Here is a 27,841-nt window from a genome sequence, read left to right on the forward strand (position 1 = left end):
GTTCTCTTCTATTGGCTTCTCCAACAGGCATCGCAGACTTCTGGGTTTTTAGCTTATCTGTTGGCCTTCCTTCTCAGCCTCCTTTCCTGGCTCCAGCTCTTTCTCTCAAGTTTTAAATGGTGGAGTGGCCCAAGACACTCTGGTTGTTCTCTCTCCCTCTCGCTCTTTTTGACTGTTATTATTGAGGTGTAATTGATGTACAGTGTTAGTTTCAGGTGTGCAACATACTGATTTGACCATTCTATGCATTACGCAACGCTCACCTCGATAAGTGTGGTCACCATCCGTCACCATGCAACATTATTACGGTTTTATTGACTATATTCCCTACGCTGTACTTTCATCTCTGTGATTTATCTCTGGTTGTTTTCTTTTGATCTGCATTCTTTCTCTCAGGGATAGCATTAGGTCCTGTGGCTGAGACACTTCATCCCTCTGCAGATGGCTTCTCAGCCAATATCTTCAGCTGAACTTGCCCTGAAGCCCAGGCACACGCATCCTGCTGCTAACGGCAGGCCTCTGGGGACGTCAGATGGCTTCTCGAACTCATCAAAGATAGCATTTTCACTTTTCTTCTTTCGGTTATCAGATCACATTGTCCCTCCTAGGAGGGCTTCTGGTCACACAGCCTAAAGTAGCTTCCTAAATTCTGTCACTTACCCTGTTTTAATTCTTTGCACACTGTTTATTATTCTCTGGCATTTCCTGATTTTTATTTGTCTGGTGTGTTTCACGCACTGGAAGGTGAGCTCTGAGGGTGGGGCCTGTGTGCGTCATGCCCATGGCTGTGTCCCCAGAGCCCACAGCCCGATGCCAGCCTGAGCCTCTAGGTGCTTTGTGTTTGGTGAGTCACTACATGAAGCCACTTGCCTTCTTTCGCCCTAATTCCCAACTCTTGAGAGTGGCTCATTTGGAAGTGGAAATTTTATTCTTTAGGATTAAAAAATGGATTTGAATTAGTGGAAAAACCTTAATCTATACCATTTCAGAAGAAACAAAAAACTTTGTCTTTATTAATGAGGGATTAAAACTCAGTTATCTTTTTTTTTTCTCTTGTTGATCCATTAAAATAGTAGCAAAGGACCGAGGAAGTTCTAAAGCACAAGGAGATAGAAGACGAGAAGAGAGAACAGATGAGAAAATATTCACCAGAGTTTGGTTGCCGGGAGGGGGAAGTGGGGAGGGGTTCAGTGGGGCGCCTGCAGGAAGAGGGTGAGTAGGTGAGCTGTATTGGTCTGGATCCACACGGGCTCAGGACCCGGAGGCACCAGGGACTATGGCGAGGGGAGCTCAGACTGGCTCAGTTTCTCTGTGGTGTGGCTGGACCCCCATGTCCCCATTTTCATCCATTTCTTCCAGGCTGCTACATCCCTCCCTCCAAGCGGAAGGAGATGGGGCGCTGGCAGGGGTCCAGAGCTCAGTGTGTCAGGCAGAGTGGAGAGAGCAGGCCAGGGGCAGATGGGAAACAGTAAAGGTCTGAACACGTGCAGTGGGACCTGCAGCCAGGGTTCCCCTAGGATGTACAGGGCCGCAGGTATTTCTGCATGGTGTCTTTGTTTATAATAAATTATTAACTTGAGCCACATAAAATCAGCCTGTTAGCTCTGTTCTGGTGACCTAATCACATGCGATCCTGTGATGAAAATATGGTGCTGCGGGCACCTGGGTGGCTCAGTCAATTAAGTGTCCAACTCTTGATTTTGGCTAAAGTCATGATCTCACAGTTCGCGGGATCAAGCCCCACATCCGGCTCTGTACTGACAGTGCAGAGCCTGCTTGGAATTCTCCTCTCTCTCTGCCCCTCCTTCTCTCTTACTCTCTCTCTCAAAAATAAATAAATAAATAAATAAATAAATAAATAAATAAATAAACATTAAAAAAAAAAAAAAGAAAATACCATGCTAGCTGGCAGGTTTCATCTGCTTGCCAGGTCACCCTCCTGGAACCATGGCCTGGCCATCAGGCTCCAGGATGCCTCCATAAATGAATCCTGGAGCCCCTGTGGGGCATATGGTTAACACCTTTCACGAAGGAAGGGTCAGAGAGCACCGAGGGGGAGAAATGGAGACTAGGGCTCATGCAGGAGCCGGTCTGGACTTGGAGTACCTTACCTGGATTCCACTGCTGCCCCTGCGAATCCTGGGAGGACTCTGTGGCCATTCCTGGGGGGGACCTGAGAGGGATGTTTGCAAAGAAGACATTTCAAAGCATGGTGTTCCTATGAAATATGAGGTGTGGGCCATGGGTTCTGCTTGCTAGGGTCTAAGAGCTGTCCTGCCTGCAGCCTGCCTCCCCCACAGACTTCTGGTATACCACTCAGGTAGGATAATCTCCGAGAAAGGACTTCTAGATACTTGAACGTTCCCCAGCGAAATGGCTGATTCCTTGTCCATTCATCCTAGAGTGGAGCCCACCTCTCAAAGAAGTCCTGTCTATATACTGAGTCTCTGTGTAGTTATTTTCTCTCTTGAATATGAATAGACAGCCAGGAAACATCAGACATCTGAGGAAAGCCTCCAACACGAATGACAAGCATCACATAAAACACACTTTAAAGAAAATAAAAAACAAAAAACAGAGGAACTAGATCTAAATCAGAATATAGGGGAGAAAAAGCTCTAACATCCTCAGAGATGAAACATTACTCTCATAACAGGGATGAAACCAGAACAGGGTGCAATGAAGCCAAAAAGAACGACCAAAGAATAAGAAGGAGGGCTTGGGGATTACAAATGCAGTGCTTGAAATAAAAAATGTGGTAGCAGATTTAGACAAGAAAGTCAGTGAAATCAACCAGGAAGTAGAACAGCAAAGACAGGAGACGGAAAATAAGAGAGAAATGATAAGGCACCAAGAGGATCAAGTCAAGGAGTCCAGCATTTGACAAACAGGAGTTCTAGAAAGAAAAACAGTGAGAGGAGAAGAAATTATCCAAGAAATTCTAAGCCAAGGTGTGTTAGACTGGAAAGATCTGAGACCTCAGCCAGAAAGTTACCTGAGTGCCTGGCACAGTCAATGAAAGAAAATCGCCACCAAGGCACATCATGTAACTACGTTCAGAATGTCAGCAATAAAGAGAAAAATTAATATCTCATGCAGAAGATTAAGAATCCGAGTGGCAGTCCTGGATGCTAGGAGGTAAAGTCTTCTAAATTCTGCTTTAGGAAAATGATTTTTAATTAAATTCTATGCTCAGCCAAATGAGCTGTTATATCTGAGGGCAGCATATAGATGTTTTCAGCTAAGACTCAGTGAGTGTCTCTCTGTGCGTCCATAGCTGAGAAGTCCTGTTGCTGCCAAATGACGAAGGGGCCAGAAAAAGAACAAGGAACAAAGAAACAAGAGCTTCAACTCAGGGAGGGCTGAGAAATGAGTCCCTGGTGGGTGGACAGACAGGAGACTCCGGTAACAACCAGTTGAGTTGGGAGAAAAAGGGAGGCTGGCATCTGGGGGCAGTGATGATCCTGGAAAAACAATAACTGCTGTTTATCTGTTATAATAATAAACACAGTGGGGCACCTGGGTGGCTCAGTTGGATAAGCGTCCGGCTTCGGCTCAGGTCATGATCTCACGGTTCGTGAGTTCAAGCCCCGCATCGGGCCCTCTGCTGTCAGCAAAGAGCCTGCTTCAGATCCTCTGTCCCTCTCTCTCTCTCTCTCTCTCTCTCTGCCCCTCCCCAACTAGTGCTCTCTCTCTCTCTGTCTCAAATAAATAAACATTTAAAAAAATCTTTAAGAAATAATAAACACAGAGAAAGATCTACCACAGGTCTTAGAGAAGTTTGGGAAAACTCAATATTCAACTTCAGGATAAAACAATTATAAACTCAGGAAAGAAACAGCCATCATACTATCATGTTTTACTAAATATAAGATGCCATTATTAGTTAAGTAACGACTTGTCAATCATCATTTTAGGAAGAAAGAAAAAACCGTTGCCCATGAAAAAGGCAGATTGTAGGTTGTGAGACATATACCCACGTTTCAGAGATTGTGTTAGAAGGCTAAAGAACATCACAGCGCCCCACTCTGGCTTTGCGGTGAGCCATATTTAGTCTGACCCATTGATTTCACCACAGAGAGTGATGTCGACATTGTGAGGATGAAGAGAGGGAAAGTGCGGGTGTGTTCCTGTGTGAGAAACATTAGTGCTAAATAGTCATGAAGCAAAAATGAAAGGCAGTAGTTTAATGCCTAGAATTGATACATCAAAATATTAGCCGCATTAGGCAGACAGAGATGTAACCACACGAAGGAGCAGCCAAAATAAGGGAGAATGGTGGCCTCTGGGCACTGGGGAAGGGTGGGGTAGGTTGGGGTGAAGGGGTTTGGAGACTTGCCGGTTTTTATTGTATTAAAAAAAATTTTTTTTAATGTATATTTGAGAGAGAGAGAGAGAGAGAGAGAGAGAGGACAAAGACAGCTTGAGAGGGGGAGGGGCAAAAAGACCGAGACAGAATCCGGAGCAGGCTCCAGGCTCATAGCTGTGAGCTATCAGCACAGAGCCGGATGCAGGACTCGAACCCACAAGCAATGGGATCATGACCTGAGCCGAAGTCGTATGCTTAACCAACTGAGCCACCCCCAGGCTCCCTGAGACTTGGTGGTTTTATTCCATTTATGTATGTATGTATGTATGTTTATTTTTGAAAGACAGAGAGAGACAGAGCGTGAGCAGAGGAGGGGAGAGAGAGAGAGGGAGGCACAGACTTCAAAGCAGGCTCCAGGCTCTGAGCTGTCAGCACAGAGACTAAGGTGGGGATTGAACTCAGAAACCGTGACATCATGACCCTAGTGGAAGTCAGATGCTTAACCGACTGAGCCACCCAGGCACCCCATAGACTGGCTGGTTTTTTAAATGAGCCTTTGGCATATAATGCACGTTTGACCAAAGGTAGAGGAAAATACACACACGCACACACACACACACACACACAGCCCTTTTGGAGATTAAAAGAGGGACAACAATTGCAGAAGTGGGGCAACCCTGCTTGTCTCTGAAATACCTTATTCGGACATAAGGTTAGGACATGGTCCTATCCTGCTTCACTGGCCCCCAGGAAGACTGGTACTTACCCGCCTTTCCCCGCACAATGCAAGATGGCCCAGCGTCCCCTTTTCTTTGCAGAAAGCCTTAGAGTCTACACATTGTTCCATGTGTTTTTACCCATTTGATCCTTCCCGCTGCCTGGATTAGGCCTAACGAACTGTTGCCATTTCTGCCTCAGAGCCGGAAACTGAGCCGCCGCCACCTGCCGGGCCGGCCCACCCCGCCCCGCCGCGCGACGGCTCAGCCCTGCTCAGCTGCACAGGGGCGCTTCTCTCTCGTGACCTCACGCCCCTCTGTCCCCATGATATTTTAGAGGAAAGAGGAAGAGGAGCGGAAGCGGGGAGAGGAGCAGATTCGCCTCCAGGAAGAGCAGAGGGCGAAGGAACTCTACTGGACCCTGAAGCAGGCCCAGCTGCAGAGCCACGCCAGCGAGAAGGAGGAGCGCGAGTGGGAGGAGCAGCGTGAGTACTCGGGCCTGCCTCCCCGCCCACCCTCCTCCCATTTGTGTCTGTGCTGCGTCCTCCTTCCGGTTAGCTAGCGCGCGCGGCCCACACGCCTTTAGCCGGGGCCACCCACGCGCGCGGCCCTGCAGAGGACCCAGAGGGTAAGGGCTCTCTGCCTAGGGGCGAGATTTCTTACACTAAAAAACGAAACCCTACATTTACTGAGCCACCAGTACTTCACTGGCCAAGTTCTGGGCATCCAGATATGAGGGTTCATGGTGCTTATCTTGGAGGGACTCATGGGCCAGACTCACAGGCGACGGGCTTGGAGCGGGAAAGTAGCACGTACTGCTGGAACAGAGAGTGGGGATCCTGGCGGGCTTCCAGACGCAGCATTACGGAGTGGAGCTTGATGGGGGGCACAGGGACAACTGAGGCAAACAAGTGGAGGAGGGAGAGGGTGCAGGAGATGGAGACCCCAGCAGGTGTAAAGGCATGATGACCAGAGTGTGGGGTGCTCAGGAGGGTGGAGATGTACGGGGGTGGCGAAAAGGCTTGGAGGCTGTCGGTGGCGAGAAGTTAGGTGGGAGAGGGAAGGCGGGACCAGATTTGCAAGGTGGTGTTTCAGTATGTGCTCGGGGTTCGTTTGAATCAGGTCTGGTGTCACATGCAGATGTGGAGATGTGGATCTTGCAGGAGGAAGTTTTTACTCGAGGGGGCGGGGCTACGTGGGGAAGGCCTGGGGCCAGTCAGGAGGCGGTGGGAGCCAGGGGACAGTGTGGGCCAGAGCCTTTGCTGTGGTTTGCTTGGGAAAGGGAGGGCCAGGCAGGGTAAGCAGGTTTAGGATTGGCGGGCTTGAATAATTTCTGCAGTCTCTGGGGCATAGGGGCTGTCTCTGGTTGCCTGACACCTGGCCCTGGGGTGATGGGGGCATGTGGATAGTGACCCAGAGTATAAGAACTAGATAAAGGAAATGGTTGGGATGTAGGTTTTTGATTGGCTGGTTTACAAATCACTGATTGTGATTGTGATTTGATTGGCTGGTTTACAAAGGCACACTTGCACGTGAGCCCTTTAGTATCTTTGGGACTTGGCGAACTCTGGGAGGGGCAGTCCCTCTGGGCTCAGGTGTGAAAACATCAAAAACTATGGAAAATAAAAAGGCATGGTTCATGCAGGTGGACAGTGGGAAGCATCCAGAAGTGGGCTTGGGAGTGAGAGGGAGGAGGCGGCTGTTGCCGAGTTACACATTAGAGATGATTGGAACCAGGGCCGCAACAGGGAGAGCGGAGATGTGGGGTGACTTCTACTCGCCAGCCCTCTGGTCCTCAGGCTTTTCTCAACCACATGCCAGAGTCCTCAGACAGACCTTAAAAAAATGGAAATACAATTCACATGACATAAAATTCACCGTCCTAAGGTGTACAATTCAGTGACTTTTAGTATACTCGCTACATTGTGCAGCCTTCACCACTATTAGTTCCAGAACATTTCGTCACTGCAAAGAGAAACTCTGTACACATTGGTTATTCCTTCTCTTGCCATGCCTCTGGAAACCACTGATGTAATTTCTGTTCTTATGCCTTCGCCTATTACAGATATTTCATATACATTGAATCATGCGTTACGTGGCCTTCTGTGTCCGACCTCTTTCATTCAGCGTGCTTTCAAGTCCAGCCATGTTGTAGTTTGGGTCAGTACTTCATTCCTTTTTGTGGTGGAATAAAATTGGAATGTAGGCATGTGCCACCATGTTGTTTATCCATTTGTTAGCTGATGGACCTTTGGGTTATTTCTACTCTTTGGCTATTATGAGTAATGTTGCTGTGAACATTGGTGGGTTTTTGTGTGCACATATTTTTCCGTTCTCTTGGGAGTGGAATTTCTAGGTCATATGGTAACTATGTTTAGCATTTAGAGTAACTGCCATACTGTTTTCCAAAGTGACTGTACCATTTTACATTTCCACAAGCAGTATATGAGGGTGCTAGTTTCTTCCCATCTTTGCCAATGCTTGGTATCTTTTGTCTTTTTTCTTTAATTTTTTAAACGTTTATTCATTTTTTAAACATTTTTAATGTTTATTTATTTTTGAAAGAGAGTGAGTGCTGGGGAAGGGCATAGAGAGAGGGAGACCAGAATCCGAGGCAGGCTCCAGCTCCAAGCTGCCCAGAGCCCGATGTGGGACTTGAACTCACAAACTATGAGATCATGACCTGAGCCAAAGTCGGACGCTTAACCGAGTGAGCCAGCCAGATGTCCCCGTTTATTTATTTTTTGAGAGACAGAGCATGAATGGGGCAGGGTGAGGGGCAGAGAGAGAGGGAGATACTGAATCTGAAGCAGGCTCCAGGCTCTGAGCGGTCAATGCAGAGCCTGACGCGGGGCTCGAACTCACAAACCATGAGATCATGACCTGAGACGAAGTCGCCTGCTTAACTGAGCCACCTAGGCACCCCTGGTCTTTTTGATAATAGACATTCTAACAGGTGTGAGGTGACACCTCATTGTGTCATTTGATTTGCATTTCCCTGGTGATTAATGATGTCGAGCACTTTTTCACGTACCTGTTGGCCATCTGAATATCTTTTTGAAAAAAAATATCTGTTCAGGTCCTTTGCCTATTTTTAAATTGGGTTATTTGTTTTGGCTAATCGAGTTGCATGGGTTCCTATATATCTTGAATATTAACCCCTTATTAGGTATGTGGTTTACAAAGATTTTTGCCTATTCCACAGGCTGCCTTTTAATTTTGTTGATGGCTTCCTTTGCTGTGCAGAAGCTTTTCGAATGGATGTAATCCCACCTGTTTAATTTTGCTTTTGGTGTCATATCCAAAATATCATCGCCAAGACCAATGTCAAGGAACTTTTTTCCTAGGTTTTCTTCCAGGTGTTTTACAGTTTCAGGTCTTACATTTAAGCTTTTAATCCATTTTGAGGTGATTTTTGTGTATCCTGTGAGATAAAGGTTCAATTTCATTCTTTTCTAGTAGCTGTCCACTTTTCCCTGCACCTTTTATTAAAGAGACTATCCTTGCCCATTATGGATTCTTAGTGCCTTTGTTGAAAATTAGTTGAGTATATATGCATAAGTTTATTTGTGAACTCTACATTCTTTTCCATTGGTCTGTGTGTCTTTTTATGTCAGTACTATACTGTTTTGATTTCTATAGCTTTGTAATATAACTTGAAATCATGAAGTGAGATACTTCTGGCTTTGTTCTTCTTGCTGAAGATTGCTTTAGCTATTGAAATCTTTTGTGGTTCCATACGAATTTTAGGATTATTTTTTTCTATTTCTGTGAAAAATGCCATTGGAATTTTAATAGGGATTGTTTTGAATCTGTACATTGCTTTGAGTAGTATATTTATTTTAACAATATTAATTCTTCCAGTCTATGAACACAGGATAAATCTTTCCATTTGTTTGTGTCTTCTTCAATTTCTTTCCTCAATGTCGTATAGTTTTTAGTGTACAGGTCTTTTGCCCCCTTGGTTAAATTTATTTCTAGTATTTTGTTCTTTTTTTTTTCTTTTCTTTCCAAGCTTTTATTTAAATTCCAGTTAGTTAACATGTAGTGTAATATTAGTTTCAGGTGTAGAATTTAGTGATTCATCACTTACATACAACACCCAGTGCTCATCCCAACAAGTGCCCTCCTTAATCCCCATTGCCTGTTTCATGCACCCTGATGCTATTGTCAATGGGGTTGTTTTATTATTATTTTTTTGCTGATTCACTGTTAGTGCATAGAAACACAACTGACATTTGTATGTTGATTTTGTATCCCGCCATTTTAATTTGTTTATTAGTTCTAACAATTTTTGGGTAAAATTATTAGGGTTTTCTATGTGCGAGGTCATGCCGCCTGCAAACAGAGATAGTTTTACTCCTTCCTTTCTGATTTGGATGCCTTTTATTATTTTTTTCTTGCCTAATTATTCTGGCTAGAACTTCCAGCATTATGGTGAATAAAAGTGGTGACAGTGGGCATTCTTGTCTTGCTTCTGATCTTAGAGCAAAAGCTTTCAACCATACACTGGGGCTTATGAGGTTAGTTATGGGCTTGTCATATATGGCTTTTATTATGAGGTACATTCTTTCTATCCCCAATTTCTTGAGAGTGTTTATCATGAAAAGATGCTGAGTTTTGTGAAATGCATTTTCTGCATCTACTGAGATGATCATGTGATTTTTATTCTTTTTGTTACTGTGGTGTGTCAGAGTTATTGATTTGCCGCTATTGAGCCATCCTTGTATCCCAGAATACATCCCACTTGATCGCGGTGTATAGAGCATTTGGAAAGGCCTCCATGGAGGAAATGACATTTGGTTTGGGGAAAACGGAGAGGTAAAGAAGGCAGGGAAGGGCATCACAGCAGCACTGAGCAAAAGCAAGGTCATCATCGTATGCATAGGGCACGGCACGTGTTCTAAATCGGCTGCAGCCTGGGGTTCCTGGTGAACAATGACGAGAATGAGGCTAGAAAGGGAAGATAGGCAAGAGCTAAAGAACAATTCATTTAGATTCAGAACGGAAGAAGAGAGGGGAGAAACAAGAAGGCGGGACAAAGGTTTATACTGAAAATATGGTGAACAGTTACAGGGTGAAGTCACATGAGGCTACTCTAGTGTGGGAGGGGGAGGAGCCCTGGACTGGGAGCCCCACCCCAGCTCTGCCACTGGCTAGGGTGACTGTGGACCAAGTTCGTGCTCAGTTGCTCAGTTTCTGTTTTGTACAGTGGGGACATCCGTGTTGAGTTGAGGCTTGTTGGGAGGGTAAAGGGAGAGGGAGGATGTGTCACTCAGGAGCGTTTCTCTTCTGGTAGTGACACGATGAGGTGGACCGTTATGGGCTGGGCTGGTGTTTCCTTGGGGATGGAGACAGGAGATTCTCTGGCTCAAGTGCTGCCTGATTGCTAATTAATGTACAGCGTGGCAGCGGAAAATGGAAAACCCTCCAAAAGACAGAGGAAAGGTGATAATTCAGGTCCCCTGATTTTGGTTCCCTATTTTATGCTTTCTTGAAGAATGATGTGCTAAACTCTGGAGCCTGTCATTCAAAACCAGCAAAGCCGTTCTGCACTCAATTAATTTAATATGAGAGATTATGGTGGGCCATTAATCTCCTGGGAGCAGCAGTTTTTGATAAAACACCTAAATTAAATTCTCCAAGTTAGAGGAAAAAGGGCATTGTTTCCTTTAGTATCACTAGAATACGAAGTTAGTTGTTCAGTTCAAATAGCAGAGCAGGCTCTGGCTTCTGAGAAGCTCTGAATATTCCAGGCAGAAATTCATTTAATTATGTCTCAACTGTGAACTTGCAGGCATGTGGAGTTAGGTGATGTCTAGCTGCCCAGAGATTTGGAGACAAGCCAGCATGACTTGGTGAATGATACACTTTCCAAAAATTGGAGCTGTGTTCTTCTTTACCCCTCTCCTCCCTCCTTGAACCGTGTGATTCTGGTGTGACCCTTAACACACGATCTGTGCTCTGCTTGGCTCCCCCCTTGCCAGGGTGTGGTCAGAACTGAGGGAGAAACTGTGTGCTCAGGCCCAGTATGGAGTCCAATTACGTTGGTTCCCTTCTCTTTGCCCATAGACAGGAGACTGCTCTGGAGTCTGGGTTTCATGTGGGTGATTCTAAAATGCTGTGTGCTTGAGACAGGCAGAACCCACAGGGGTTTGAGGAGACGCAGTGCGGTCTGGAGATGGGGTGGGGCTGGAAGGAAAAGATAACACAGAAGAAGGGCCTGTCCTATCTACTCATGGGATGGGAAATTATGCAATGTCTCTTTGGATGTAACCAGTTAGAGCTGTTCTTCATGCTCTGAGTGCCAAATGTTTTTGGTTTTACAACTTAGAATAATGCCAGCCTGAGTCTCCACATGCCTGATTCATATCCTGCTTGGGGTTCCCTCTTCTCTTGAATTGCTCAAGAATCCCTGGGGGCTTTCTTTTGTCCCAAAGCAGAGTCATCCCCAGGTTTACCCTGGCCTTAAGGAACCCCTGAAATTACTTCTGGTGGCCGCAGGGGGTCACTGTTGGCAGCCATCAAGAATCGTCAGCAGGACAATGGTGGGTGGTGACCTCAGAAGACTTGAGTCAGGGTGGAGAGAGGTCTTCTTCCCTTGGCCACGTTTAGCTGGGGGTGAGCCTCACTTTCTTTGTCCCCAACCCCTGGATACCAACATTCTCCTTTTTGCTGTGTATTTAACTATTGTAAGTACCGTGCATGGAATATCAGTGGAATCATATGATGTCCTTTTGTGTCTGGCTTATTCACTTAGCATAATGTCTTAAAGATTCGTCCACATTGTAGCAGGTATTGGAATTCCCTTCTTTTAAAAATTTTTTTTAAAAAATGTTTTATTATTTATTTGAGAGAGAGAGAGAGAGAGAGAGACAGAGACAGAGACAGAGACAGAGTGTGAGCAGGGGAGGGGCAGAGAGAGAAGCAGACACAGAACTAGAAGCAGGCTCCAGGCTCTGAGCTGTCAGCACAGAGCCTGATGTGGGGCTCAAACTCACAAACCATGAGATCATTACCTGAGCCGAAGTCGGACGCTCAGGCATCCCAAGGAATTCGCTTCTTTTTAAAGGCTGAATAATATTCCACTACATATATATATATGCATATATGTATATACGCACAAACACACACATACCATACTTTGGTTATCTCTTTGTCCTTTGATGAACATTTGGGTTGTTTCCACCTTCTGGCTATTGTGAATCCTGCTTCTATGAATATTGCTGTACAAAAATTTGTTTCAACCCCTACTTTCAATTCTTTTGGGTATATATCCAGAAGATTGTATGGCAATTGTACGTTTAATTTTTCTGGACCTGCCATACCATTTTCCACAGCAGCTGCACCATTTTTCATTTCCACCAACAATGCACGAAGGTTCCACTCTCTCCGTATCCTTGCCAACACTTGTTTACTGTTTTTTTCTAACTAAAAAAATTAAAAACAAAAGAGCTACCCTGATGCGTGTGAAGTGGTGTCTTAGTGTGGTTAGTCTATTGTTTGATACCTCGATTCAGCCTTTCTCCTGAAGTCCTCGGTGTTTTCACACTGTTCCAGCCATCCATACAGTGTTACTGTGACATGAGCCTCAGTTTCCCATTAGCAGAAGGAGAAAGGAGACCACGGATCTTACCTTGGAAGTAAGAATGGCCATGGTCACCCTTTGTTCTGTGTGTGGAGCAGGCCTCACAGTACCTGTTGGCCAGGCCCATGGGGCGTCACCTTGGGCTGGGACATGGGCTGTGGGAGGAAGAAGCAGGTATCTTGGTGTGGGTCCTCACCTCTGCAGTGGGTCTTCCAGGCCACGGGGAGAGTCTGATACTTGCTGGCTCAGGGCAGAAAATGCCTGTGGCTCCTCATGTGAGTTTGAGCTGTTTTCACTGGGTTAGAAGAAAAATACCCCGTGGGTTCTGGCTGAGGGTTTTCTGTGGCAGATTCCTGGGATACAGTCTGAATTCATTCCTGATTCTGAGAAGGAACTGAAGCAATCCCTCAGGAGTTCAAAGTGGAATTTAGGGTAAGCTGCTTGACCCAGAGAGGATTCCCCATGATCGGCCAGCAAGGGTGCCCCCTCCTGGACTGGCCAGGAACTCAGTTTTGGACCTGGCAATTCCGGGGCTGATGAAAAGAAACATTTTAGCTAATACTTAACCATAGTGCTTAATATGTACCTGACATGGTTTTAAGTGGCTTACCTTATGAGCTCTCTGGATCCTCATGACAACGTTATGAGGTAGGGACTGTTATTATCTCCGTTTAACTTAGGACGGAATGCAGGCCCAGGGCGATTAAGTAACTGGTCCCGCGTCACACAGCTGGTAAGTGAAGGTGGGATCTGAATCTAGGCACCCTGGCTCCAGACTCAGGCTTCGAGAGATTTGAAGAAAGGATCAAAGCCAGGGGCCTGATTTAGTCAGACATCGCTTTTCCAGGACACTTCATAGTTTATAGTGTTTTTATATGTTTCATTTACTCTCCACGACAACTCCGTGAGGCAGACGTTCGTGTCGTTCTCATTTTGACAGAGGTGGAAACTGAGTCCCAGGGCCGTTCTGGAATTTTCTTAGGGAAGCCAGATGGAGCGTGCCAAAGATGTGCAGAAAAGGGAACCGGTGTATGCCGTTGGTGGGAATATAAATTGGTGCAGCCACTGTGGAGAACAGTGAACTTCCTCAGACACTTAAAAATAGAAATACCCCATGATCCAGCAATCCCACTTCTGGGTATACATCCAAAGGAAATGAAAACAAGCTGTTGAAGAGATACCTGCACTCCCATGTTTATTGCATCATTACTCACAATAGCCAGGATATGGAAACAACCCAAGTGTCTATCAATGGAAGAGTGGATGAAGAACGTGCGTGTGTGTGTGTGTGTGTGTGTGTGTAGACACAATATGTATACACACTCTCTGTGTGTATGCACACACACACACACACACACACACACACACACACACAGAAATACTATCCATAAGAAAGAAGGAAATCTTGCCATTTGCAACAACATGGTTGGACCTTGAGGATAATATGCTAAGAGAGATCAGTCAGACAGAGAAAGACAAATACTACATGATGATATCGCTTATGTGTTGAATCAAAAAAAGTGAAACTCCTAGAAACAACTAGAATGATGGTTACCAGGGGCTGGCTGGGAGGGAGCAAGGACTGGGGGAGATGATGGTCAAAGGGCACAAACTGGCACCTAGAAGATGAGTAAGTTCTGGAGATCTAGTGCACAGCACAGCAGCTCCAGCGAACAGTGCTGTGTTATACACGTGAGAGCTGCTAAGAGACTAGATCTGGAATGTTCTGACCACAAGAAAGAAATGATTATGAGAGGTGTTGGAGGTGTTAGCTAACGGTATCGTAGCCATCATTACAATTACAATATATAAATGTGTCAAATCAGCACGTTGTATGCCTTAAACACACGCATTGTTATAGGTCAATTATATCTCAAAGACAAAACAGGAACGTAAGGAGAGAAAAAATAAAACAAACCAAGAAAGTTGTTTTGGAGCTGCCCTTGACCCCGTGTGACTCCACTCCGGTCCCTTTTCCATAATCCCTTTTCTTGCTACCCAGGGGGCTTTGCCAAGGCCAAGGCAGAGCTCCCACTTGCTTCCTGCTTGTGGCTTTGGCCACGTCCTCACCCCTGAGAGCTGTCAGTGCTGCCTTGGCCTTTCTGCGCTGCCCTGGCTGTGTATTCATCACAGTTGGTCTGAGCTGGCTGGGCACAGCCGAGCAGGACAGAGTCTCCAGAGCATGGAAGCCCAGTGGAGCCCAGTGAAGAATGGGGAGGAGCTCAGAAACCATCAGGCTGGGAAAGAAAGTGGGGCAGGCGGGACACTTCTTAAGGGCTGGGGAGGGGAATTTGTCCTTTATCCTGTGTCCAGTGGGAGCCCCTGAAGGCTTTGAGGAAGACAATGGCAGGCTTGAGCTGGCCCTTAGGAGGCTGACTTTAGTCTCTGTGTGTCGAATGGCTCTGGGCCTCACCTGGCTGAGTCCCAAAAGCCCATCTTCCTAGGTTGCCTATGACTTCCTTCTGCAACTTGTCTGTCACTGAGTTTCGCTGTCTGTGTGGGGCTGTAAGCTCTCAAAGGTTGCTGGCTTTTGTAGGGCACCACTGTCTGTGTTTCTTTTGCTGGCTAGTGGCTGCAAAGCCCACGCCTGGGCACCCTGGCCTTGTTTGACCCTCCCACGGCAATGCAAGGCAGGCATCATGGTGTTCCCGGTATCCGGAACTTACAGGTGAGCCAGCTGGGCACCAAACCTAGGATTCTCCCTGGGATGGCTTCTTTCTCTGGAAAACTCCTGTTGATCTTCCCAGATCCTTCCTCTCCTGTGATGGCTGTTGGCTTTCTCACAGAATATGAGAGCTGCTGTCCCTAAACCCTGACAATGCTTTATTTGTCCCAGACTTCATTGTGTTAGAGATATTTATCTTGTTTTCCCAGATAGCACCTTGAGGGTCCGGTCTCTGTTATGTCTGCACCCAGCTCAGAGTTAAATCCTTAACTGGACACAGTCGGCCAAGAATAGGCATTGTCTATTGGCTGGCACGTATGTATTGTAGGCACTGGACGATAGCCATGGGTAGAGCAGAAGAAATTCCCCACCTGACCTTGTGGGACTCGGCCTACTGGATCCTCTGCATGTGACCTCCACTTCTATAAATACCTTCTGAGGGACAGACTTGATGTGCCCTTCTTTGGATCTGGGGCAACGTTGTTTTTTGTGGTTTTTTTTTTTTTTGACATTTATTTATTTTTGATAGACAGTGAGAGACAGAGTGCAAGCAGGGGAGGGGCAGAGAGAGGGGGAGACACAGAATCCGAAGCAGGCTCCAGGCTCCGAGCCGTCAGCCCAGAGCCCGACGTGGGGTTCGAACTCACAAACCGTGAGATCGTGACCCGAGCTGAAGTCAGACGCTCAACAGACTGAGCCACCCAGGCGCCCCTGGGGTAATGTTTTATTTCAAGAAAGGGTCTTTGACAAGTTGAGAGACAAATTTAGAAGTGCTGCCTTTCAGGACAAGGGCTTATTTGTCTTGTGTCCTCCAGGCACTAACAGAACACAGTTCTCTGACGTTGGCAGGTTGTAGGTGTTGGCTACACATGCATGGAATGATTGGAATTGAAGTAGATTATGGGTAAGATTTTACTCTAGGAGGGGAAGGTGACCTTCTCAGGCCCACTCAATTACCAGTCATGCACAATTAGGACACGGCCAGCCCTAAGAGTTCTCTGCAGAAAGAACTAGATGTTAGAGGCAGATAGGGACCTGACAGGATGCATTCAGACTACAAAAGAATTAGCTTGAATTCCAGACCTTGCCTCCAACCGGTTTTGTTCCCTCTCTTGGCATTTTCCCAGCTCTAGGACTCCCTTGTGAGTGTTAGAAGCAGCAACACACAGATGTCTTTCCAAGGCCACTTGGCTGAGACAGGGCCCTGCCTGGAGGAACACAAAAGCCTGGAAGGCTGGAGAGAGGGGCCTCTGGGAGTGACAGAGCTCCCAGAGGATCTTCTCGCCAACACACTCATCAGCTGTCAAGGCCACTGCAAACCAGAGAAGGGGCACCAGGACCGGGATGCCAGTGTTTTTAACAACTCACCCTGTGGTAGCAGAAAGGATGGTTCCTGGCTTGGCCATTGACCCAGCCTGGCAAGTTACTGTCCTAGCATGAGTGGGGGAGGGGCAGAGAGAGAGGGAGACACAGAATCTTAAGCAGGCTCCAGGCTCTGAGCTGTCAGCACAGAGCCTGACGTGGGGCTTGAGCTCATGAACCGTGAGATCACGACCTGAGCTGAAGTCGGCTGCTTCACTGGCTGAGCCACCCAGGTGCCGTGGAGGCTGGGTTTCTGGTGTAGAAATTGTGATGGGCCCTCTTCCCTGGGTGGTTGGGGGAAGTGTCTATAATGAGATATCGCAGGCAAAGCATAGAACCCAGGGCTTGGCACAGAGAAAGCTACAATCAATGTGGGTGATGGTAGTGCTATTTGGAGATGCTGACCACCTTGACAGGTGCCCTTGAGGCTGGGCAGGTGGGCACATGGTTTGAGAGGCTGCTCTAAGCAGGGTACTCCTGGAAGGAAATACGTAGAGAGATGTATATTTCCATCCAAAGTTTGCTTGCTCATTCTGGAACAGAGCCATAGGAACAGGCAGATGACCCTGAAGTGTCACGAGTGTTTCTACCTCCACAGGGACAGGCAAGCCCCGGGCTGCTGGCCAGGGCTGGGCCTGCCCTGCCGTTTCCAAGCTCTGAAGCTCCATGCAGCCCATGTGGGTGAATCCAGGTGAATCGTGGGACTCTGGGTGACTCCCAGGGCTCTGGGCCCAGTCCTGACTTGCTCAGTGTACAGCCTGGGCTGCGGGTCTGGGTAAACATACTCTCTACCCCTTTGCAGTGCGCCGGTCCAAGGCTGCTGATGAAGAGAGGAGTCGCAGAGCCCAGCGCGCCAGGGATGAGTACCGGCGCCACTCGCTCCGTGCCATCCAGAAGGGCACCGTCGCTGGCCTCAGCTCCATGTTCCGAGAGCTTGGCCAGAGCCAGGAGCAGGAGGCCAGACTTGACCACCACCTTCCCGGCCCAGGGCCACCGCCACCCCTTGCCGTACCTGTCAGGTGGGTCTGGGGGACTCTGCAAATGCAGTGTAGCTGGAGGATCCAGTCCTGTCTCTGCTCCAATTGCTGTGAAATTTGGAGCTAGTCATTTCCCCGCTGTGGGCCTCAGTGTCTCAGTCTGCATAATGGGGCAGGAGGGGACAGTGAGGAGTCTGGTCAGAGATTTCTAGTAGCCCCGGAGCTCTGGGAGTGTTAACATTTTGGGTCTAGGAGTCCTTTGAGAATCTAAAGAAAGCTGCGTACAGTCTTGCTTCCAAAATGTGTGCATATGAACATACCCCAAAATGTCTGCATATAATTTCAAGCTCTTCAGGGTCTACAGATACCGGGTTAAGAACTGGTAATATAAGACCTCGAATGGGTTAAATATGGTCCAGCAGCTTGGAAACCAGTGTTGGCTGCTGTTTCTAACCGCAGGTGGCGCTGGTGCATCCTGGGTTCTGATACGGGGTTTGCAGGTGAGTGTGCTTGAGTGCAGGGGGGCGGTCATCTGAGGAGTGCTTTGGCAAGGACACTTAAGTGACTGCCCATGCTCGCCAGACCCACGGTCAAGAGGTTGCCTGGAGCGTCTCCTTAGACCAGCCCCAAGGTTGGTCCCCGCACGTCCATCACTGCTGAGCAGCTCCTGCCCCGGTGAGGGTGGACAGTGAGTGTTTGCTGCTTCCCCGAACCACAGTTAATTTGCAGGACAGTCCATTCACTCCCAAATGACAGTGGCTTGTCTGAGTTTTGCTTTAATTGGGATTTAGGATTATTCATAACCCCCTTCTCCCTCTCCCCGCCGTCTAGGGAGAGCTGACCACGTCTGCATTTCTCCTTTCCTTCCTCCCCTTCCTCCCTCCCTTCCTTGTCATTTATGATTCACAAACCAGGAAGTTTAAAAAGAAATATGGAAGAAGACAGACTTCCATTCCTGCCTCCACCTACTTGGTTTTCCCGTGCCCCGTGGGTGGGAGCACTGTTCTTAGTTTATGTGTGCCTGCCCACTTCTGTCGTGTAGTTGCTGACGTGAAAAGTCGTAAAAAGTCCTAGCCCAGTCTCTCTCTCTCTCTTTTTTTTTATAAGAAAAGGTTGCATGCTGTATACATGGCTCTGCTTTTCACATCAATTCTTAGCTATTCATTTATTTTTATTAAGTTTTCTTTTTTTAAAAATATTTTTAAGTAATCTCTACACCCAACATGGGGCTCAAACTCACAACCTGGAGATGAAGAGTCACATGCTCCCCTGAGCCATCCAGTGCCTCTATTTAGTTTTTTCTTTCTTCCTTCCTTTCTTTCTTTCTTTGTTTCTTTCTTTCTTTGTTTCTTTCTTTCTTTCTTTCTTTCTTTCTTTCTTCCTTCCTTCCTTCCTTCCTTCTTTCTTTCTTTTTCTTTCAGTGAGAGAGAGAGAGAGACAGAGAGAGCGAGAGAGAGAGAGCGCATGATGAGGGAGGGACACAGAGAGAGGGAGGGAGAGAATCCCAAGTAGGCTCCATTATGTCAGTGCAGATCCGATGTAGGGCTTGATCCCGTGACCCTGGGATCATGATCCTGAGCCAGAAGCGAGAGTCAGACCCTTAACCCACTCAGCCACCCAGGTGCTCCTAGTTTCCTTTCTTATAGTTACGTCGTATTCTACTCCATAGATGTGCTAGAAGTTAATTATCAAAAACTACTGGTGGACATTAGAGTTGTTTGAAATCTTTGGTTATTACCAACAGTGCCCTTAAAGAATAGCCTTGGGGCGCCTGGGTGGCGCAGTCGGTTAAGCGTCCGACTTCAGCCAGGTCACGATCTCGTGGTCCGGGAGTTCGAGCCCCGCGTCGGGCTCTCTGGGCTGATGGCTCAGAGCCTGGAGCCTGTTTCCGATTCTGTGTCTCCCTCTCTCTCTGCCCCTCCCCCGTTCATGCTCTGTCTCTCTCTGTCCCAAAAATAAATAAACGTTGAAAAAAAAAAAAAGAATAGCCTTGTAGACACTCATCTGACACACGGTGGCCACAGGCGGGAGGCCTATGAGCGGCCGGGAAAATGCCTTTTCTTTCTCTCAGACATCTCCTCCTGTCCTCTTTTCTTTTCTTTTTTTTTTTTTTAAATTTTTTTTTTTCAATGTTTATTTATTTTTCGGACAGAGAGAGACAGAGCATGAACGGGGGAGGGGCAGAGAGAGAGGGAGACACAGAATCGGAAACAGGCTCCAGGCTCCAAGCCATCAGCCCAGAGCCTGACGCGGGGCTCAAACTCCCGGACCGCGAGATCGTGACCTGGCTGAAGTCGGACGCTTAACTGACTGCGCCACCCAGGCGCCCCTCCTGTCCTCTTTTCCATTCCCACCTGTGTGGCTTTTTTTCGAACCAAGTGACAACAGTTCTCTTTGGGGAAAAGTAATAACAGCTGGTACGTTATAATCTGCAAAGTGCCTTCAAGCACCTGGACTCATTTAATTGTCTCCACAGGCGTGAGTGTGGGCATCATGCTTATTCATCTCATAGCGGCCCCCCCTCCTCTCCCCTCCTCTCCCCTCCTCTCCCCTCCTCTCCCCTCCTCTCCCCTCCTCTCCCCTCCTCTCCCCTCCTCTCCCCTCCTCTCTCCTCCTCTCCCCTCCTCCTCCTTCTCCCTGCTCTTCTGGTCCCCTCCCCCTCCCTCCCTGACTTTCCACATCCCTGCTGTCTTCTCAGCAGGACTTGGGAGCGTCCACGGAGACCTGTCTCCAGGGAAGTCATAGTCCGCTGGTTTAAGGAGGAGCAGCTGCCTCGCGGAGCCGGCTTTGAGAGGAACACCAAATCCATCGCCCCCTGGTTCCATGGTAGGATGGCTTTCCGGGCCCCTGGGGTGGATAATTTCCACGTGTCCACCTCTCTCTGGGGTTGGCAGGAGGTCCTGAAGGACTGCGGTCATCAGGGCTAGTGGAGGACTTTGGACTCTGCTACTTTCACGCTACCCCCACAAAGACTGGCCGGTCTCCCAGGGTTAAGGATTGGCTGTCCTGCGTCGCCTGGGTGAGAGTGGAGTGGAGAGAGGTCCCGTGGCTGTCCTCTGTTTGCTCATTGAATGTGCTGCGTTCAAGCCACAGGTTGTGATTTCCCCAGGGCCTGAGCTGAATTACTGAGTGGCCTTCATCAAGGCCCTCAGGGACCAAGGCAGACATGTACGAGCAGGGGTCCAGGACACGGAAGGCACCAGGGATTTCTAATGTGCGTTCCCCTCTCTCTGCTGGGGAGGGATGACCACGATCTTGCTCACTGCTTTCACTCACAGACTCCTTGACCATCGGGGCCTCCTCAGAGGTGTCTTCTCTATACACCCAAGCGTGAGCTCTCCGTGAGCTCTCACTGCACCGTGAGCTCCTGGTAGGCAGGGCCCACATCTCGTCGTCTAAGCCTGCATCCCAGATGCCGGCCATAGGCTGGCACACAGCAGGCTCTGAACAAGTACTTGTTGCTGAGATGACAGAATGGCTGAATGAAGAGGTCAGGGCCACCCAAGCATAGAACATGAGAGCTGGAAGCCTCCCTGGAAGTGTCTCATTCCTCATTTTACAGATAAGGAGACAGGTCCAGGTCAGGGAGGACATTTTCATAATGTCACCAACAGACTGGTAAGGTTCAAGAACACATCTCAAGCTCATGACCCCGTCCAGTGATCTGAACCTGTAGAGGCCTCAGACAGGGAAACAGGATTGTGATTTCAGCAGAGACTTGCTACAGTGAAATAAGAGTGGCTACTGGCCATCAGACTCTTCTGTATCAGTTAGCTGTTGCTACATAACAAATCACCCCAAAACTCAGTAGTTGAAAACAAATAAGCATTTATTATTTATTCATACTTTTTAAAAAATGTTTGTTTATTTTTGAGAGAGAGAGTGCACGAGTAGTGGAGGGACAGAGAGAGAGAGGGAGACAGAATCTGAAGCCTCTGAACTGTTAGCACAGAGCCCGATGCTGGGCTGGAACCCATAAGCCATGAGACCGTGACCTGAGCCGAAGTCGGATGCTTAACCGAATGAGCCACCCAGGCACCCCAATTTATTCATAAGTTTCTGAATCAACTAGGCAGTTCTTCTGGAATGGGCCAGGCTCAGATGATCTGAGCTGAGCTTGCTTGTGTGTCCCCAGACAGCAGGCTGGTCTCCTGGGTGCTGGCTTATCCGGGATAGACTGGACCGAGACCTCTCCTCTCTGCTCCATGTGGTGTCATATTCTCCAGCAGCCTGGCCAGACTGTCAGGTTTCTCTGGATGAGTTGTCTCCTGGCCTTGCTCCCTGAGTCTTCCCTCCCTTGTCAGCACCGAGCCGAGGTTGGCCTGAGAGCTGCTCTGGTCAGAATTGATCTCACCTGCCACAGTTAGCATCCATCAGACCCTTACCTGCCTTTGTTGCACTTCTGCCTGCTTCCTGGGAGCTTGGCCAACCTCCCCTTGGCCTGTGTGCCCTCTTGCGGTGTGAATTGCCAACCTGCTTCCTGGCCAGCTTCCATGTGTTCTCAATTCCATCCGGATGTAGACATGACCCCAGTGTCATGATGGGCACTAGAGACCGTGGGATCTCAAGGGCTACTAGGGAGGCCCTCACAGGCAAGCTGTGGGCATGGCTCCAGCTCCAGGAAAGACAGCTGGAGTGAAATCATGCAGACATCATGCAGGGGCGAGCAAGGCCACGTACGCCTTCATCCCCATCTTCAAGAGCCTAAAGAGCTTGTGAACTCCTAAGTATAGGCAGTCACAACATTACAGATGGGGTGAACTGTAGCATTTTTCAGGGACTGTCCCAGGTCATAAAGGTCACAGAGGCACCATCCAGTTCATGCAAGAGTATCTTCAGTGGTCTGCCTGTTTCACTCTGACCCCTCTACAATTTATCATTCACACAGCATCCTGAGAATATTTTAAATATAAGTCAGATCCTGTCACTCCCCTGCTTAATACCCATTGCTTACTTCCCTTTATACTTGCAATGAACTTCAAACTTCATGCTGGGGCCTGCAGGTCCCCAGATGATGGGTCTTGCTTCCTGCTTCAGCCTTATACCACAATTCTCCCCTTGTCCACCTTGCTTCCACAGCTCTGGCATTTTTCTTCTTCAGACAAGCCATTTTCTACCCCAGGCCCTTTGCACTTGCTTTTAATCTGTTTGGTATTGCTCGTTTCCTAGCTTTTTTTGCATGGATGATGCATTCTTATTTCTCATCTCAAATATCCCCTTTTCCCAAAAGGCCCTTTCCTGAATCCTTACCTAGAGCAGCCTTTGTCAATTTCTCTCACTTTACTACACTTATCTCTTTAAGAGTGCTCCCTCGGGACTCCTGGGTGGCTCAGTCAGTTAAGCGTCTGACTCTTGATTTCAGCTTAGGTCATGATCTCACCATTTGTGAGTTTGAGCCCCATGTCGGGCTCTGCTTTGTTGGCACAGATTCTCGGTCTCCCTCTCCCCCCCTCTGTCTCTCTCAGAAAAATAAATAAACATTAAAAAAAAAAAGAGTGCTCACCCAATTGATATTTATCTTGTTGTTTGCTTTTGTGTATTCTCCTCCCTTAACAAAAGCCTGTGAAACTAAGGACCTTATTCATTTTCCCTGGATGCCTGCCATAGTAAGTGTCCATAGAAAGAATAGAAGAAGGTGGAAGTGAAGTGTCAGTTTAGATCCCAGTCTTTCTGGTCCCCATGAACAGCCATTGCTTCTGTGCACTGGGCCCTGGTGGGTGTGTGGGTCCCCTCAGGGTCTGATGAGTGAGGTTAAGCTAGAGCCATCTGCTTGTAGACGCCTTCCTTCTCCAGGCCTCCACTTATCCAACAGAAGGATGGAGAGGCTCTTTATGGCCCAGAAAGAAGGGAGTCAACATTCACAGGTGACTGAGCCACCCGTCCTCGAAGCCGGTCCTGGGGGATGCCCTGCCTGTCACTCCCAGTTTTGTGTCCCTGTAGCCCTAAGAGAGCTTGAATCATTGTTTTCCTTTTCATTTATCCATTGGGATCATGGAAACACAACGGTAGCGTCTCAGGCACCTGTGTGGTGCAGCTCAGGAGTTCTGTGGAGATGGGGCTTTGCAGGGGCCCTGCATGCTTGTGGCAGCCAGCAGAGAAGGCATGACACAGGGACTCCAATTGATCTCTAGCTTTATTTTCTCTCCTGATGGAAAAAACGTAATTTTTGTATTGTCACAGGACAAACAGAGCCATGATTTAGGTCTCGTAATTTATGTAACTGATTTCATGTTCTTTTGACAGTTCTATCATAAAGTATGTGAGAAAGTTGCTAATACATAGACCGGAGCTATTTAGTGACAGAGTTTTTATTTGATCTGTGACAGAATGGAAGAAAAAGGCTCATGTATGGAGGGTGGCCGACCGTCTTTGCTTGGAGAGGACTGAGTCATGTTCTAAGATGATAGCCTTTCCTCAGTTTCAGTGTTCAAATGTTCCATCATCTTTTATGAATTGGTGGTGACAGTAAACAGTAGTTATTTTTATATATTGCCTTTGCTCAGAAGAGTAAAAAATGTAGCAGCCCCATGCTGGTTTCCAAACTCTTGAGAGTACCTTTGCTCATACCTAAAATCCCAAAGCCTGGAACGACTGGTGTGGTCCAACTTCTGCCCCAACGTAGGCATTTCCTGACAGCATCTCTGAGAGCCTCCCCCGTACCAAACCTTCCAGAGATGGAGCTACTGACCGTAGTGTGCCCAGACAGCCTGCACCCATTTAATTGTTAGGGAGACTTTGCCCCAGGTTGGCTGGGGGCTCTGCCTTCAACTGGTCTTGGCAGACATCTTAGCGGGGGCGGCTCCGCTCCCTGTATCTCCCATGCTCCTCCTGGGGACCGGCAGGCTGGCCCACGCACGCTCTTCTCAGGGACCAGAGACCAAGTGGCATTCTTGGCTTGTGAATCTAGTCTTTGAAGCGGGACGCTATTGCCCTCATCTCACACCATTGGCCACGTTATGTCCCAGGGTTCAGGGGTGGAAAAATATATTCTACTTCTTTCCTGTGAGGAAGACAAGGAGGGGAGGAGAATTTGAGTCAATAATGTCATCTGTTACAATCCCAATATAAGTCTTTTCTTTTCTGGGTAGAACAGTCCTAGTTAATTTAGCTGGGTTTTAGATGCAGGTTAAAAATGACCACCGTGATTTCTAGTTCCTTCCCTTCCCTCAAACACATCCGGTTGTGTTGTGGGGGTATACAGTCCAAAGAGCAATGTGGACAAGGAGTCTGAAGCTATGGGGCCCACTCTAGAACCTAGCAGCTCTGTGACCTTGGGCGTGTCCTTTATTTATTTATTTATTTATTTATTTATTTATTATTTTTTAAATGTTTATTTTTGAGAAAGAAAGAGAGACAGAGCATGAAAGGAAGAGGGACAGAGAGAGAGGGAGACACAGAATCTGAAGCAGGCTCCAGGCTCTGAGCTGTCAGCACAGAGCCCGACATGGGGCTGGAACTCACGAACCGTGACATCACGACCTGAGCCGAAGTCGGACGCTTAACCGACTGAGCCACCCAACAGTCCTTGGGTGTGTCCTTTAAATGCCCATCTATGAAATTGGGATTTTCACATCGATTTCACGGGACTTAGGAAGAGAAGCCAACAAATGTGCTTTGTCCGCCATAACGAGCCCTATCGGTGTGAGTGCTGATGTCTCTCCGAGTCTGAGGTGGGCCACCAGAGACCCCACCCCCTCTGGGAAACAGAGTGTATATGGAGGTGGGGGGTTGGGAGAGGACTCAGAACAAGAAGGGGAGGGGAAGAGAACTGGCTTCCTGTTGGGACCAAGGGGTTCTCAATAGTCTCCTCTGTTAAAAAGAGAAAGTGGTAAAGTTATTCCTTGGTTCTCCTTCGTTCATTGTTATGTTCCAGGGTTGTAAGAGAGCCTTGTAGTTATACAAAAATACTCCTGAGAAAAGCTACTGCATATGAGCTTGGCTTGGAGGAGAAAAATCTATTTTTGGACTTCAACATGTATCTAAAATTATTAAGAGCATCCTCTGTCTGAACATTGGCTCAGTCAGACCCCATTTCTCTTTCTGTGCTTTACCTGTAGGAAAACAGTCACAACGTGAGCCACGATGTATTGTCTTGGCGGCCGCCCGCTGGCCATCTTGCAGGTTGACCTTAGGACTTGGTGGGGAATCGGCAGTGGCTGATGTAGTTGGTTTGGTAAACTACTCCCACAAGACCCTTCTCAGGGCCTGGGGGCGGACCTTGAACACAGCCTCACCTGCATGCGGGTGGGGTGTTACTGTCATGGCTTTTTTGACCTTCACCGGGGAGGAGGTATTCCCCATCCACGTGGACAGACGGTGCAGTCTGCAGGGTGCCCAGCAGTCGGGGGTGGCTTTCCACGCAAAGCTTGAGCTACCCAGTGGAACGGGCACTGCTTCCTACCTTTCCACACTGTGACTCCCAGAGCTGCAGGGTTCTAGGATGGGCCCAAACCTTTAGACTCCTTGTTCACCTTGATCTTTTTTTTTTTTTTTTAATGTTTATTTTTTGAGAGAGAGCGAGAGAGCAAGCTAGCAGTGGGGGAGGGGCAGAGAGAGAGAGGAAGACACAGAATCCCAAGCAGGCTCCAGGCTCGGAGCTGTCAGCGCAGAGCCCAACTCGTGGCTTGAACTCATGAGCTGTGAGATCATGACCTGAGCTGAAGTCGGACGCTTAGCCAACAGAGCCATCCAGGCGCCCCTACCTTGCTCTTGATTACAACGCTTCCAAATGTATTTGAAGGAAGGGAAGGAAATAGAAGTCATTGTCACATGTAGCGATTACCTGGGGGAATGTCGGTCTTGGAAAAGAGAACCTGTGGTGTGGGATGGATGGGGGAACAGAGCCGCCACTTCTTGATCTCAAGTTCTGTCTTTTTTGTTAATTTTTTTTTTTAACGTTTATTTATTTTTGACACAGAGAGAGACAGAGCATGAACGGGGGAGGGGCAGAGAGAGGGAGACACAGAATCTGAAACAGGCTCCAGGCTCTGAGCTGTCAGCACAGAGCCCGGATGCGGGGCTCGAACTCACAGACCGCGAGATCATGACCTGAGCCGAAGTCGGCCGCTTAACCGACTGAGCCACCCAGGTGCCCCTCAAGTTCTGTCTTTTTTTTTTTTTCAACGTTTTTTAATTTTTATTTTTGGGACAGAGAGAGACAGAGCATGAACGGGGGAGGGGCAGAGAGAGAGGGAGACACAGAATCGGAAACAGGCTCCAGGCTCCCAGCCATCAGCCCAGAGCCCGACGCGGGGCTCGAACTCCCGGACCGCGAGATCGTGACCTGGCTGAAGTCGGACGCTTAACCGACTGCGCCACCCAGGCGCCCCTCAAGTTCTGTCTTGAGAGGAGGAGATTATTAAAGGGGATACGACCGGAGCTGGGGGCTAAGCGTTTGGAAGGGATACGTTTCACTTCGGTACAAGAAAGAACTTTTTGGTGGCTACAGCTTACCACCGGGCAGTCTGGATGGCTAGTGGACTCACCGAATGGGAGAATGGGGACCTTTACGCTTTCTGTCCTTTGTGTCTGGGATACAATGTGATTCTGAGCGCATGTTTTGCTGGCATCACCTGAGGACCACGGGCTCTGCTCCTGCTGAGGCTCCAGAACTTTCTCTGGTGGTTGGGAGCATTGGAAACTATGGCCAGGGCACGGGGCTGGCCACTAGTGGGCGCTTGGGAGTCTGCGGCCTGAGGATGAAGGTTGTTCTTCCCAAGACTGTTGGCTTCTTCCCCTTCCTCATTTCTCTATTGCTGGTGGCGTTACTGGTCCAGGAGCCGAGGCACTGGCAGTGGTGACACCTTCTGGATGGTTTTCAGGAGTCCTGCAGCTGAAAGGCGGACCCACCAGGCGTCCTGCAGGGAGGCAGCCCTCTGTGAGGTGGGAAGGATTATGCCTGGAAGGCAGAGGCCGAGTGGGAATGGAGCGTAGACTCAGTTCCTCCAACTGCATGCACTGGGAGGTCCCTTCTTCTCTGAGCTGCATGGAAGGACTTGGTTGGCTGACCAGCGCTGATCATCGGCGATCCCTCCAGCATGATGGTTGCATGTGGCTGTTTAGACATATGGGGGTGGGGGTGGGGGGTGGATGTGCACCGTCTCACAGGCGCTCTCAACTGCTCTTGACCCAGTCATGGTTCACTTTTTACAGGTGACCATACTGAGGCCCGGAGAGCTTGAGAAACCAACCCCTGTCACCCAGCAGGAATCACAGGAGCTGTAG

General features: G+C 48.3%; 1 protein-coding gene across 3 annotated transcripts in view; it reads left to right on the forward strand.

Moving 5' to 3' along the window:
- Window positions 1-27,841, forward strand: part of SH2D4B (SH2 domain containing 4B) — a 92,428-nt gene that overhangs the window by 40,812 nt on the left and 23,775 nt on the right. For 2 of the 3 annotated variants that reach the window (XM_047826293.1, XM_047826291.1), the window contains 3 exons: window positions 5,363-5,510; window positions 17,443-17,659; window positions 20,319-20,443. In XM_047826293.1, the coding sequence (XP_047682249.1) occupies window positions 5,363-5,510; window positions 17,443-17,659; window positions 20,319-20,443 (490 nt within the window). Of the gene's footprint in view, window positions 1-5,362; window positions 5,511-17,442; window positions 17,660-20,315; window positions 20,444-27,841 lie in introns of all 3 variants that reach the window. The other variant, XM_047826292.1, reaches the window with a different exon arrangement.

This window comes from Prionailurus viverrinus, chromosome D2, assembly GCF_022837055.1.
Source record: "Prionailurus viverrinus isolate Anna chromosome D2, UM_Priviv_1.0, whole genome shotgun sequence".
Lineage (NCBI taxonomy): Eukaryota > Metazoa > Chordata > Mammalia > Carnivora > Felidae > Prionailurus > Prionailurus viverrinus.